At 40.7% G+C, this 15,772-nt stretch overlaps 1 protein-coding gene across 1 annotated transcript in view; it reads right to left on the bottom strand.

The window, feature by feature from the left end:
• Positions 1-15,772, bottom strand: part of ANO10 (anoctamin 10) — an 84,016-nt gene that overhangs the window by 24,086 nt on the left and 44,158 nt on the right. The window contains exon 11 of the mRNA XM_081883101.1: positions 3,474-3,590. Coding sequence (XP_081739227.1) covers positions 3,474-3,590 — 117 coding nt within the window. The remainder of the gene's footprint in view (positions 1-3,473; positions 3,591-15,772) is intronic.

Genomic DNA, 15,772 nt, shown 5'->3' on the forward strand with positions numbered 1-15,772 from the left:
CACCTCTCACCTTCTGTTCTGCTCAATTCACTATGTCAGAGTTCAGGCGCCCAGTGTGGCAGAATCAGTCGCGCTGCCCAAAACCTGCCTCTGGTGCAATACTACTTGCCAGCTATTTGTTTTTAAATCGTAACAGGGAAAAATAATTTATAAGAAACTGATACCCCATATCAGTACTTTGCATTTCTTCAAAACTGTGGGAACAAGCTGAACTAGAGTGAAATGTGTTTAATACTCATTTCAATAGGATTGAGCTCACTTTCAACTGAACTGCAGCCTACGTCTTAATGGTGGGTTGAAATATGTTTTTTCTTCTCTTAACTGCTTCCGCAATACTACATACATTCCAAACACTATGTGATGCAAGGACAGGATTACTGCAAGTTACACACAAGCAGACCCACTTTAGAAAACAAACAAGCTAAAGCAGAAAACAAGGATTTGTCTTCTCACCTAGATCTGATAAGCATTTTATATATTAGATGCTGGACATGTCTGCGCTTGTACATTGGCACTGAATATGATATATGCCATGAAAATCAAAAGGAAGAATAGTATTCTCATGCATTGAGAAACACCCACCCATTTCAAAATGTACAGTGTTCTCCTGGAAATACTGGCATGTAAACAACAGGCCCATCTACCCCGGATTAAACATTTTGACATCATCTTCTCCATCTCCTTTAAAATCAGCACTGCCAAATTTAATCCAAGTGTCTTACAGATGAACTAGTGCTGCCAATTTTGCACTGCATACTTAGAAATATATACAATTAAAAACATTCCCAATTTCCATATAAGCCCATCGCAGATGACAGTATACTTTTTGCAGACAGCTTTGTAAAAGATGATGGAGATTATTCTGTTATAATTTTGTGAGAACGTTCTTTAAAAACAATGTCTAAGTGCTCAAGTCATTCAATTACTTTAGCATGCACCAATGTAATTTGTCCACATCGTGAGAAACGGAGCAATGAGTGACAGCTCATATAATCATTTTACTTCAGTACATTAACTAAAAACTCAAATGCTTAAAGGCTGGGCTTGTCCACATTTCTTCTTGTCCCGTGTTTATGAAGAACTGGTCCAAATAGTTTTCTGATTGACCCACACTAGAGATGGGACTGGGGCGTTATCCACTTGCCCTGTTCCTTTCCCAGGGAAAACCTGCTCTTTAGCTTTAAGGGCTTATCCACACTTACATTTTATCTGCTCTTTCTAGGCACAGTCTGCACTTTAAAACTCCAAACACATATACTTTTTTTTTTTTGCTCTGGAGATTTCCCTGAAAAAAATCGCTCTTTAAAGCTCAGTTGGAGCCAATAGCATATTGACATCTGCTCCAATTGAGTGCTAAAGTTCTGGTTTCCACGGGAAAAGTTCTGGAACAAGAAAACCCCAGGCTCTTGACACAGAGCTTTGAAGTCGAGGCCGGTGCCTAGAAAGAGCGGGGCAAAAGGTAAGTGTGGGGAAGCCCTCAATCAGAACAAATGACAATTCACAGAAAATCTGGTTGCTGTTTGCTCCGACTGGGTGCTAAAGAGCGATTTCCCCGGTGGGGAAAGCAGTGGAACAAGAGGAAGGGTGGGTAAGCCCACAGTACAGAACACAATCAAGAGACATCTGCAAAAGTAAAAAATAAAAATAAAAGCAATGGCTCATTATAAATATTCTAGTATGGGCTTTATCTCTGACCACAGGTGTACTAAGGTGGAGAAAGGGGGAATGAAACCGGTGCCATGTTAGGCGAGTCTGCCACAGGGCTGCCTACCAAATCAACAGAGTGCCAGCTTAGCTTTCATTAATATTCAGGAGGCTCAGCTCACCAAATAATTTCTAAGCCATGTCTGAATTCTTGGGGCTTAGACAAATATGATGGGGATACACTTCAAAAATTGAAGAAAATATCCTTAACTGGAATCAAATAGTTACGGACTGAAAGATTCAGTAAATTGAAGTTGGCATTATGTTTTATACTCTCTAACCCAAAGGTGACTAGAATAACTTGTGTGTTTAAGGTTTCAATGGGTGACCTACTTTCCCCTCTTTTAATGCAGTGAAAAGGAATAGCTCCAGTAGGTTTACAATCCTGCTCTTGTAATATTATGCAAAGCTGCTGTCTAGCCATGGTTTCTTCTCAATAAATGCATCTGAGGAAGGCAAAATTGAGCAGTAACACCTAAGATTCAATCTTCAGCCTGATATGCAGTTACTGCGGAAGAGAGCCCTGACCTGGATGGGAACACACACCAAGAATTGGAAGAGAAATGTCTCAAATGGAACTTCTGACACAGCATTCAGATATAAGGCACATCTAGTTAAAGAATATGCAAAACCTTCTCAGGATCTCCCTTTTTTCCAAGCCACTGGAATTAGGATGTATCTGAATCTCATCTGAAAACTGATGAGGCTGCTTCCCTGTGGAATGGCCTCAAATTTCCATGCTCACTGTTCATAAGTCCGTTATTAGCATTTGCATGTATATATAATACCATCAATTTGGATGGCTTTTTCAGCAGAAGCTGCCAATAATTGGGTAATTCTTCAAAGGCTGAATACATCAGCCTGGAGAAAACAATAGCTAATGTCTTATACATGCTAATTGGACCTGTAGATAATGTTCAGGTAGATATTTCTTAACTCTGAGACTATTAAATTCTTCAATCCCACGGAAGGGAAGAGAAGCCCTAAGGAATGAGAGAAGCACAAAGCTGTTGTTTTTAAAAATAACTTAAGTAGATCAGCAGCAACAAGAAAAATTGCCTGCAAGAAGCAGCCTCAGCATTTGCTCTACATTTATAGTATACTCCCTGCCTCAAAAGCACAAGCCCGACTTTTTCTGGAAGCCAGCTTAAGTTTTCCTGTTTAGTTGGGTTTCTGGTCACTGGTCTGTGGTAGTACAGAGATGGCAGAATAAGAGAGGTGTTGGTATTCTACTATGTGAGATTTTAATATTATGGAGATGTAACTGTTTTTGTTACTGTTGAGTTATTCAAATTATTTTGGGCTGCTTTAATCCAAATTAACAACAAATTGCTTTGGCTTAGCAGTACAGTTACAACTGGGGAAGGCTGGGGAGATGGACCTATAACAAGAGCAATTTAGCAGGAGAAGCTGAGAAAGTTGATGTGCCTCCTAGGCAAGTTTGAAAAGACAAGAGTTAATGACAAATAATGTGGCCTCAAGTGCAGAACTCAATGCACTAGAAATACCCCTTTATTTTGACATTGTAAGTAGACATTAAATGCCAAGAGAAGAAATGGTCTTGTATATATTGGCATGTATCCATACAGCGGAGCCACCATTTACACCATTAAAAACTGAACGTTGGTAGCAATAATGCATTATGAATTATTTTAAGGGACTGGATGTTTTAAGGGTATGTAACAAAACTCAGTAGGAAAAAAGGATAGTAGTGACAATTTCCAGCTTTCTCTCACCTGCAATATTCCTACAATATTCTTAGTTCTTACCTGCTGCTTGAGTGCCTCCAGAGATTCAAATTCCAGCCTTGCCAATTTTATCTGGATGTCTCGGGGTTTATCAGCAATTGCGTATGCCATAAGAAATTTCACAGCTAGCGCTAAATGCTGGTTGGGGGAACGGGGAGAGAAGAGATAAACAGAATGCCATTCAGTTATGAGTGCATGTATTTGTGTGCAGAAATTATCATCAATGATTAAAAACGCACAAGGGATAACTATAACATGAACATTATCAGCAACACAAGTGAATAGCAATTTTTCTGCATTATTCTAGGGCAGGCATCCCCAAACTCGCCCCCCCCCAGCTGTTTTGGGACTGCAGTTCCCATCATCCCTGACCACTGGTCCTGTTAGCTAGGGATGATGGGAGTTGTAGTCCCAAAACAGCTGGAGGGCCAAGTTTGGGGGTGCCTGTTCTAGGGAGTAAATGATAGTAAGTGGAGAAAAATCTACATATACATTGACAGGATAAGACTATATATCTACCATGTCAACTTTCACAGATATTAGCAAGGAGAAAGTAAATCCTTAAATGTCACTTGATCCGTTAGGTGCCCTCCATCCATCCATGAAGCTGTATTTTAGGTTGTGGTCCTCAAACCAAAAATAGTCTATTCTGCAGTAACTAGTAGTGCTGTACCTCAAGTAGAATAGAAAACCAGAGATTAGGCAAACGGACAAAGAACAGAGAGATATGCTGCAAGTGTATTTTAAAAGATGTATGTAAACAAAGACTAGAAATTGTACAGTGGAACCTTGGTTCTCGAACGCCATGGTACTCAAACCTTTCGGCTCCTGAATGTCAAAAACACGGAAATAAGTGTTCCGGTTTTCAAATGTTTTTTGGAACCCGAACATCCGATGCGGCTGTCGGCTATTGTTTCCAGGGTGCCTGCGCCAATCGGAAGCTGTGCCTTGGTTTTCGAACATTTCAGAAGTCGGGACAGACTTCCAGAACGGATTATGTTCGAAAACCAAGGTTCCACTGTATTTCTATTTGCATTTTACCAGAAACCAGAAGACTGTGGCTAAAGGTTTGACTGACTGCTTCAAATCACAAAGTGAAATTCACACACACGCTGCTTTTAGGACTTTGTCGTTTCTTTATGGGTGCCAAGGAAAAAGCAGAAACTAGGGCTAACAGCAGTGTGTGAGAGGCACTTCAGTCGGGATCATGGCTGGGAAGGGAAAAGTTAAACCTTCCCTCCTCCTTTTGTGCTGCAGTTCTGAGAAAAAGCCTCCCCTCTCTGGCACCTGCTATTAAGTAAAATAAAATGAAAATCACGATGTGCTCTATGTGGCGCCATGCCTAATTTGATCCTTAATTTATTGTTTGTAAATATACAATATATAAACGAGTGCCTTATTAACTCTGCATATAGGTTCTATAAGCCAGAATCTTGACCTCATAACAGGGATTATGTCGAGCCAAGCAAGGTATGCCAGGCCCCATGCCTATATTGTTTTAAGTGGCTGGTAAAAAACGTGGCTGTTTTAAAAGGCTGCTTTAGCTGATTGTTTTGTTTTTGCTGGTTTATCTTTCATTTCTTAGGGCTCATCTGCACTTTTGCTTGTCCCATACCTAGAAAGCCGAGGTCCAAGAAGTTTTCTGCTTGTCCCATGATTTCAAGGCACAGGTCCAAGAGAGGTTTTGTTTCTTTGTTTGTCCCACCACTTCCTCCCGGAAAACCCACTGTTTACCACTGAATCGGAACAAACATTAGTCTGCTGAAAAACTGGTTGATGTTTGTTCTGATGCAGTGGGTTTTCCTGGGGGAAAGCGGCGGGACAAGCAAAAGTTAGTGTGGATGGCTGCTTAGGATTCTGTTATGGAGGCTTGACTTCGATGTTAATGCTAGCAATGTTAATGGGGTGTGTTATAGTTCATTGTTGTTTTGATGTTTTGGATTGTAAGCAACAGTGCATTTGCTTTGGTACAAGTTTTCAAAATAAAATCATAAATAAGTTAGATTGTTACTAATTCATCAACCACCAACGGTTTATAACAAAGTTTCAATCAGATTTCCTTCCTGAACACACTCCTTCCTGACCTCTCTTGATAATTGGATTGATCTTATTTTATCTATGCAATAGTGGCTGGCTGTCACTGTAGAAATCAAATTAGCTGCTCAAAATTCCAAGAATTCATATCTAATTTTTTAGCAGAGACAAAGTTGAGGGACACACTGATGTGGAAACACAGCTGCTCCTGTTGCTCATGGCGGTAATTTTTTGCAGAACTGGCCAGCTCCACTGGCTCTCTGAGCACTTGGCAGAAGTCCACGAAGAGTTTGATAGTGCTGCAATTATCAAGGGTGAAAGAGACACTGACATTTTGCTTCTTACCCATTTGGCAGATGGCAAAATAGGAGGATATTTTAGTGTTGACACCAGGGAGCCATGTTAATTCTATCCTGTTTTCCTCATACCAAGACATACACCCTGTAATCATCATGTAGAACATGTGTTTGAAAAGCAAAATGACTTTAAGTCTCGCAATTTAGAATAGTGCTGCTCTGCAAGGGCTTAGAATGAGAAACAACACGGATATACACTATTAAAGCTCAAGATCACTTTCGTGTCGCCAACTAAGAGACCAACCAAACCACAGAAAATGTTCTTGTAATTCACAGCAGACTACCAACTACAGTCTTACTCAATTCCAACACATCTTAGCCTCTGGACCGATTTCTATCTTAATTCTAATTATCAGTCATGCTCAGGATACCAGACTGATAAGAGGAGTGGGTGTTGCTTAAAACTTTCATAACTTGATCATGGATGATTACCATATTTACTGAAACAATTTTAACATGTTATTTTATCTCTTCAAATGTGAAGAACAAAATAGTTCACCCGGTATCTATGTTATGGATCCAACATGCCCTTTTGGCACTCTATGTGGGGGAGATCCGTTTTCATTATTTTCACCACTGGTTGCAGCACCAAAACTATTCCAGAGTATACCCAGCCTTCAGGGGGGCATGAGAGACAGCCAGGAAAAAGCCTCTGAGCTCAAACAGAACTTTAAACATGGTCCTTTGGATTCAAAGTTCCTGCTGACATAGAAACTAATCCAGTATGCTGATGTGCAAACATATTCAATGCTTTGAGAGTCCTGTGATTGTGCACTACTGTAGCAAAAGCATGGTACTATTTTGGAAACAATGCAATATCCTGAAAATCTATTAAGTCCAGTCGCAGATGACTCTGGGGTTGCGGTGCTCATCTCACTTTAGTGGCCGAGGGAGCCAACGTTTGTCCGCAGACAGCTTCTGGGTCATGTGGCCAGCATGACTAAGCTGCTTCTGGTGAACCAGAGCAGTGCACGGAAATGCCATTTACCTTCCTGCTGGAGCGGTATCTATTTATCTACTTACACTTTGACGTGGTTTCGAACTGCTAGGTTGGCAGGAGCAGGGACCGAGGAACAGGAGTTCACCCCACTGTGGGGATTTGAACCGCCGACCTTCTGATCGGCAAGCCCTAGGCTCTGTGGTTTAGACCACAGCGCCCCCGCATCCCTTACAACTGTGAAAATACCTGGCGGACTCTCAATAAGCAGCTACATGAATTGGTATTCAGCAAGTATTAGAAATGTAAATACAGCGAACAAACAAACCCCTAATCAGCCATAATAAATTACAGCTCATTCATTGATCCTTGATCAATGGACCTTAAGGCTCTCTTTTCTCGTATTTCTGTCAATATTCAGATGCTTTAAAATGCCGTCTTTTATTTTCAAGTATATAAGATAGCATTTCTTAACTTCAAATTTACCAACCCAGCAGTCTAGAATGCAGTTGCATAATGCACCCAATAGTATATTTCCACCATGCAATCCTTAAACGTTTTGGCAGAATCCTTATCTCAATTTATGGATGGTGTTTAATAGGAACAAGGATGTGGGTTGCCAAAAGTCAAATTAGCTAATGCAGTATCTAATGAAGAGTAAAGCTTTGATCATGCTCTGAAATAAATTCTACATGAAAAGCGGATAGAGAAAAATGAACAAGCAATTCGACTTGTGACACTGTGATAAATGCCATGCTTTATGAAGTACCTCTTAACTGATTGCCAGTATCATACACTGATGTTATATCTAACTGATGTACCTTAATGGAAAGATGTCTGGAATCTTTAAAAGTGACATTTCTGTCCAGCATATGAAATATCTGGAATTCCAAAATTGTACACATGGAGACTATTTTTTTTGTGCACAAGCCCTTTTTAAAAAATCTCTTCTTAGTTTAAATCAGGAGTGGGCAATCTTTTGCCCTCAAGGCCCATCTACAATGGAGGGCATGCACTCAGGGACTGCATCCTAGTAAGCTCAACCAAAGCCAGCACTAGATCAGCAGAACCCTCTCCACTCAAGTAAGGAGAGAAAAGTCTTTGAAAGACAGGGATATTTCTCCTCTCCTCCTCATCATACTAGAAGTCTTAACTTTAAATGGTCAGTATAATTTACTGCCCTGACTTCCTCCCTCCATAAAACATTTTTCTTCCATTTAATTCACAAATGGTGAGCACACAAAAGATGCTGGAGCAGTGCAGTTGTATTGAAAGGGAGAAGACCCTTGTAGCAAACACAGGCAAAGGTGTTTCCTCCTAACAGCTGATGTTTGGCAACACATATTGGCTGGCTGTAACGCTAACCACTGAAGTTTGCAGAAAGACAAGGGATGCATGGGAGTTTTGGGGTGCAAGTCACAGCGCCTCATTCTGGATCTCCTGCCTCCTTCATTGGTGGGTTTTAGGAGGGAGTCTGAGTAGACTACTTCCAGTTCTCACATAATTAAGGAGTTGGCTTATCTATAAATGTTTCCAAACAATAATGGGAAGAGGGGTGAGGATTTACATTAAGAAAATGGCTTGGAATACCCTCTCCTCCTGTGCTATGGTCTTGAACGGTATCACCCTTCACCCCTGTATCTTTTATTTTCATTCTTTTAAGGAAGAATGAAGAAACCAGAGGGCCACTCACAGATCTCCAATGTCTGATTTAGTCTGGGGTTGTTAAAGATGGATGTTCATATGGAACAGGTGAACTGTGTGTGCCAAAAAGACTTTACTCTCACATGTGTTACATTTTCTCCCTTCAGAGGTGAGGAAAACAGCTTGGATGAGAGCAAGTTTGATGGGGGTGGGAACTGCCAGTGAGGAAATGTTAAATACTCCTTCCTCCACACTGTTGCAGCTATTAATATGTGCCCTTCACACACAAGGCTGCATTTTAGTACTAGGAATGTTAACCTGACTACCACGTTAGTTTTTCTGCTAAAAGGAACATGTCTTAAAGTATCAGTATAGCATACCTACCGATCACAGAGAGCAAATTATTCTATTTGGGGAAAGGAGAGGGGCTGCCTACTGTTTCTACAACTTGCAAATAGGCAAGCCTTCTCATAAGGTGTGACAAGCTAATGTAAATGACTGCTGGACCCTCTTGAGATTTTTCTAGTATCAGAAATGTTAAATAATTCCATTCATGTTCTTTGCTCAAGACCTCCAAAGTCATTTTCATAGGCAGCCTGCTGGGATTAAGAAGAAAACAACACTTCCCATGGCCCAATTACTAGGAAAATAAGCATTCTTTGTTTCTAAAAACAATCGCCAATTTTGAAGTAGGGATGGCAGTTCCTGAAAATCTTGGATGTGGACTTCATCAGCTCAGATATTTTCTAATTTCCATCTAATTCTTATATCATTGCCATATAACCTAGCATGTGTCAATTTTATGCAGTTGTGTGTGCTCTTTGTAGCGGTGCATAATTGGCTGCCCTAGAACAGGCTACTGTGTTAGAAATTGTGAAAGTAAGACTTTTAGGGATGTGAAAATGCTTTAAACCAGGCATAGGAAATTGGATCTAGTCAGCAGGCCAGATCCTTATCTCCACCAGCCCTCACAGGCCAACTTTGACAGGTGCACAGGACCACCCGCCTGCGAAAGCTCAAAGGAGGCTGCTGGTTACAGCACTTCCAGCACTAATCAGCAGATTAACACTAGGAATGCACCTTCCAAGAGGCTTCCTGAAAGGTAAAGGTAAAAAGTAAAGAACCCCTGGACAGTTAAGTCCAATCAAAGGTGACTGTGGGGTTGCGGCACTCATCTCACTTTCAGGCCAAGGGAGCCAGTGTTTGTCCATAGACAGCTTTCCGGGTCATGTGGCCAGCATGACTAAGCCGCTTCTGGTGCAACACGATACTGTGACAGAAGCCAGAGTGCACAGAAACACCACTTACCTTCCTGTCGCCGTGGTACCTATTTATCTACTTGCACTAGTGTGCTTTCAAACTGCTAGGATGGCAGAAGCTGGGACAGAGCAATGGGAGCTCACCAGAGAACCCCCTTGACATTTCTGCAGAGGGGCAAATGCTCCTAAAAGCACCACATCTTCCCCATGAAGGGTAAGTAGTTTGTGTTCAAAGTGCTGCCTCTAGCTTTCTGCGAAAAGGGGAAAGAAGACCTGTTTAAAAAATGATCCTAGCTGACCACCAGTGCTTGCAGATAACCCTGCACTGTGCTTTGAAACCCAGCCAATCAGCTGACAGTTGGGGCTTCAACGCACCTTGCAAAGGGCTTTGCAGGCACTGATTAGCTGACTGGCAGAGCTTGCAACATCCCTTTTGGCCCAGACACAACATGGCACCAGGCATAAGGCGGGTGGGCATGCCATGGGCAAAATCATCTGGCGGCCACCCAAATGGGGAGGTCTGGTGGCTCTGACGACCCCTGCTTTAAACTTTAGAGGCAGTATCAAAAGGATAGAAGAATACAGCTAAGAGCACATAAAAGTGGATTTGTCACAGGGAGTGGGGTGGGTAAAAAAGGGAAAGGGTATGAGTGGGAAGTAGGGAGGGGACAACCAAAAGTACCACTGCACAGGGAGCATGTGATGATGAACAAGGAAGAAATTAGCAGATCAGAGCAGAAGGCAGAGTTGGGACATCACTGGCTGAGGACCGCCTAGATCCTGGAATATTCCAAATATCTTTAGGCTGCAACATTGTGCCCATACCTCAAAACAGAAAACAGGGCATAAAGTGGGTCTTTGTTTTACTTAAAAGTCCTGTTTGCATCTTGAGGCAACAGTTAATAGCTACAAGAGAAATGTGTTAGAAATTATAACAATTACTATGTTACTGAAAACTGCTTTAACCTTGCCCACACTATTGTATAGTGAGTCTTTCAAACACAGTAAATATTTTATTTTCCTCACTTGAATGAAGGCAGGCACCTCATAAATTATTTCAGTACGCATAATACTACTCTACGATGAATAATTCTGGCAATTGCTAAAGTTAATCTCAAATCACTCAGCCAGCTTTTTGACAACAGAATAGTTCTCCATCCAGCTGAAGAATTTTCCTTCCCCAATCACTTATATGTGATTCATAAATTCCTGGAAAAATGTATTATTTCTTTTGCTTCCTAGAAAAACACCTCCTCGGATGTAATGGAGAACATTCTCTACCACAACATCTAGACTCAATTGCAACAGGTTACACTTAAAGATGGAAGGGTGGTTTATTCACTCATTGCAATAGTTTGTAATACTATTGTGTTCACATAAATCAACTATTTGGTTTCTGACACAAGTATAATTGCTCAAAAATAGGCTAATGCTGCAAATCCTATACTTAGCATATTGTACAAAGCAATGCAATCCTACTGAACCCAGTAGAGCTAGACATACATTGAACGGCTCTAAGTGGGACCAAATACACACGAGCTGCCAATACACTCCTTTTTAAAACCCTGAAAGCCTGATAGTGTAAAGCCTTAGTATCATATTGTACATATTGTTTATCCATAGGTTGTTGTTATTTAGTTACTAACTATGCAATACTATGTGTGCTTACTCAAAAGTAAGTCCCACTGTGTTATGAAGTTTATATAAATGCATATAACTCACGGTTCAAATAATGATTTCTTAGTCAAGATAGAATAATCAGCCAGCAATTGGGCTTGTTGATTCAGGATATTCAGTGCCCATGCCAAAACCTACTGACATTTCTAATCAATAAAGTTGTGGCCATTTCAATCCCAAACTATTGTCCTGTCTTTATTGCAGATTCCTGACCTCCTGGACCTGCAATGATTTCTTAGTTTCAAACATCTGAATCTATATTTACTTCCTTTCTTTATTTCTTTCTTTTTTACACATTTTTTAGTTGTTTCACTTGATCTTAGCCAAAAGGCCGAGAAGCCTTTTTACAAGGAATGGCGTAAATGCTATTAATACTTGTGACACAGGACTACGAAAATAATTTGCTTGTTAAAATAAGGTGCTTTGCTTTTGGGCCCGCATTCTCTATTCAAAATGTGAAGAAAAGCTCACCACAATGAAGTCTAATCAGGCATACATTTAATTGAAGCGAGATGGTATACTGTCTAGTGTGGATAACTAAAGTGAGCTTTGTTTGAGTCACCATAAAAGGAGGACAAGGAAAAAGTGATAGGAATAATCCCTATATCTAATCCTACAAATTATTTAAGAAAATGCAAGGTTATGTTTTTCCTTTAAGACCAAAAAAAAATATCTAAAATGTCCAGAAAGACTTTGTATTTTGTTGCTCCAGGAGATATAAATGTCAAATCTGGAGAAATGGTACTGCTGCTGTTTTGTTGTCACAAAATGACAGCTGACCGAGAATGGTACTGGCTTGTGGAGGAATAAACAATATGTGAGAAGCCACTGATACTGACACACATTATTCTACATATAACGTTTAGCAGGAATTATTTTACACTGTATGCTCGCTGCCAGGCACATACATTCGTAAGGTAGGCAATTTTATGTGTCACAATACACAGAGAGACGGGACATTCCAGAAAACCACAGATGATGTAAATTATTGGAAATGGATAGAGGAAATGTGTTTCTTTCTAAAGGGAGTGTGTTTCAGATATGCGGAAACAAAGCACACTGTGGTGGACTTCCGAGATTACTCCATTAGATTCAGTATGTTACAGAAAAGGGAACAACAAATTAAAATTGCAGGGCCAGTATTCCTCATCAGGCCTTGGAGATGTTTTACAGCATCTTCTCCCATTTCAGCCTTAAAAAAAACAACCACAAACCAAAAAAAGTTTGGGCTCATTCACATTTCTGCTTGTTCTGTGTCCAGAAAGAACAGGTCCAAGAGGATTTTTGCTTGTCTCATGGTTTCTGAGCAAGGGTTCAAGAGGTTTTTTAGCTTGTCCCACCACTTTCTCTCGGAAAACCTGCTGTTTTCTGCTGAAATGGAACATCAATCTGCAGAAAAACTGACTGATTTTTTTTTTCTTGGGGGAAAGCAGCAGGACAAGCAGGTGTATGGACAAGCCCCTTTGTTTTTAAATAACAAATATACCAACTACAATATACTAAGAGTTCTAACCTTCGACTCCTTCAGGATCCCTTGTCCCACAACTATAAGGAAGTGCTTTTTTCTCTATATTAATTCTGATTATAGGAATTTGCAATATGCATTGTAAACAAATCAGTGCTAATGTTCCTTATTCTTCAGTGAAGCAGAGCTTCTGTTATGTGAACCTCCTCTCCAGCCTCTTACCGAATACACCTAAGTTCATCCTCGCCCTAGGGCTGAATTAGAAAGCGCCTGAGCACAGTGGAGCCAGTTATTATTATTTTTATTTATGGAATTTATATGCCGCCCTATACCCAGAGGTCTCAGGGTGGTTCACAGAAAAGATCACAACATATAAAATCAGAATAAAAACAACAACCCAATTGTTAGGTTGTGGGTGAACATATCAGACGACACAGCAATTCTCCGAACAGCTCTTGTTTATTCACAGGTCAGAACAGAACTGAACTGAAGGGTTCAGCCAGCCTGCTTATATAGAGCTCCAGTACAATGTAATTGTAACAACTTTCTGTAACTATCCAATCACTGAACATCACTTTTGATCCCTTATTTGCATATGTGGACCTGAACTATCTACAGTATCTCCCTGCTGGCCCAGGGTGAGAACTTCAGTATGTAACACCAATAACACGCCCCTCCCAAAAAAGAGCCACATTTTAAAAGGGTATAGGATGTCAATCAGATCAACCAAAGGCCTGGTTAAAAAGGATTGTTTTTGCCTGGCGCCTAGAGGTGTATAATAAAGGCGCCAGGCGAACTTCCCCGGGGAGAGCATTCCACAAATGGGGAGCCACTGCAGAGAAGGCCTGTTTTTGTGTTGCCATCCTCCAGATCTCTCGAGGAGGCGGCACACGAAGGAGGGCCTCAGATGATGATCTCAGGTTCTGGGTAGGTTCATATAGGAAAAGACGGTCCTTGAGGTATTGTGGTCCTAAGCAATACTCAGCTAAGGGATATTAGCTGTCAATATGAACAGTGGCGTAGCGTGGGTTGTCAGCACCCGGGGCAAGGCAAGTAATTTGCACCCCCTAACCCGTGGATTTGCGCCCCCTAACCCTAACCCCCAGATGTTGCGCCCGGTGCCCCCCTGACCCCCCACACTACGCCACTGAATATGAATAATCAAATAACAACATATAATTGTTCTTTGTCATAGCTACACCATACATTTAAAGCTCTCTTATGCCTCGTTAGCTGTCAGGCTTCCGCAAGAATCCTGCATACTGACCTTGCAGACTTACAATCTGACCTTGCAGACGTAACAAATACGAGCACCCTTAATAATTCCTACAGTTCGCCATGACTTTGAAAGTGCTATAAGAATGCTTTAAAAGTATGGTGTGGATGTGACCCTTGTATGGAAAAGTTCACATAAAAAATAATAAGATTTAGATTAGAACACTGTATTAACTGGAGAGCCAAATCTAAGAGCAGGGCAAAGGTGTATTCCCTTAGCAACCTTACCCACTTAATCAATAGCTGATAAAAATTGTTTGCAATGAATTTGCTTGTTTTCAATGCAAACTGATGCAAAAAATGTTGCAAGCTGAACTTAAGATGGGGAAAATGAGAAACTAAGAGAAACAGAGATTGACATATTCCCCCATCCCTAATTGGATCCCACTAGCAAATTGATAGAGTAGAAAGAAAGAAAAAACAGAGGAAGGGTTAACTTCTCCAAACCATTAAAAAACAATCTGTCATCACATCTTGTCAGCTATGGAAGAAAAGGGCAGAACTAAAAGACTGCATCTAAATGTCAAAGTGCATTTGGTATTCAGCAGAAGCGGGCTACGTAAGATGTAGATATTTCAAAAAGGAAACATCATAGTACAAAATGAAAATGCATGCAGGAACAAAATACAGAATACTGAAAGACAGCTGTCATACTAAAGATTTATATTCACTGTGGCCTGATAAAAACTTTCACTTTTTGTGCTAAAGGCTGTAAGATGTCCCCTTCCTACTCTGATTCCTTTTAAAACCTTTTTTATCACGCCCTGAACAAAGCTTTTTACAAGTAATTAAAAAAACTTGAATGTTTTTGAAAACAGATGCAAGACAAGTCAAATTTTACCATGAAGACAAATTCATGCTTTACAGTGGCACACCTTTCACACCAACTGCCCTATGTACTGTCTCTGATTGCACAAGCAAGGGACTCGTCTTCATTATATCAATCTTATTTTAAGGAGGGAACAGACACCTAAAATTCTCAGAATCAAAAGGAGCTGTGGTGCTCAGCATCTTATAGTATCGGAAAAACCCACACATGATCAAGCGTGTATATACATACAGCTGTAGAAATACATATTTAGAGATTCACATTTCCTAAATGTGAGCAAGTTTCCTCTTTATAATGTTTCCAAATATTCGTGGGAAGTAAGGGCTCTTGCTTATAGGGTTGTGTTGTGTTCCCATCTCAATATAAAATACCTGTCATGTTTTCTTCTTCTTCAAGAAACAATGCATCTGCTGTGAAGCAAAAGTGCACCCTGATCTAGTTTATAGCTTTCTCAATTTATTCCTAACATACTTTTGCAGACACATGCACTGTGTGACCTCTCAACTACAATACCCAGGTGGAGGTGCCCTAATGTATATAAGCCAGCAATGCCAAGGGATCCTGTGCCAGCTTAAATAACTGCATGGGGCTGTAAACTGAGTGAGACACAGGGGGTAACAAGTAGGCCTTTCTTAGCTGCCAAAAAGCAACCAGAGGATCTGACCCTGTGTGACCCATGGTATCAGTGGAAGGGCTTTGCACAGAAAGCTGGAGCCAGAGACCCTCCAAGGTTATGTCTGTATTGTTGAGACATAAATTGTCTCCCCGTAGCTTAAATATATATCATCAGGGGTTACAGAATGCTTCCTACATAGAATCGGTGCATTTTTATAACTGCTGCCAG

This window comes from Podarcis melisellensis (genome assembly GCF_964234715.1).
Source record: "Podarcis melisellensis genome assembly, chromosome: 12".
NCBI lineage: Eukaryota > Metazoa > Chordata > Lepidosauria > Squamata > Lacertidae > Podarcis > Podarcis melisellensis.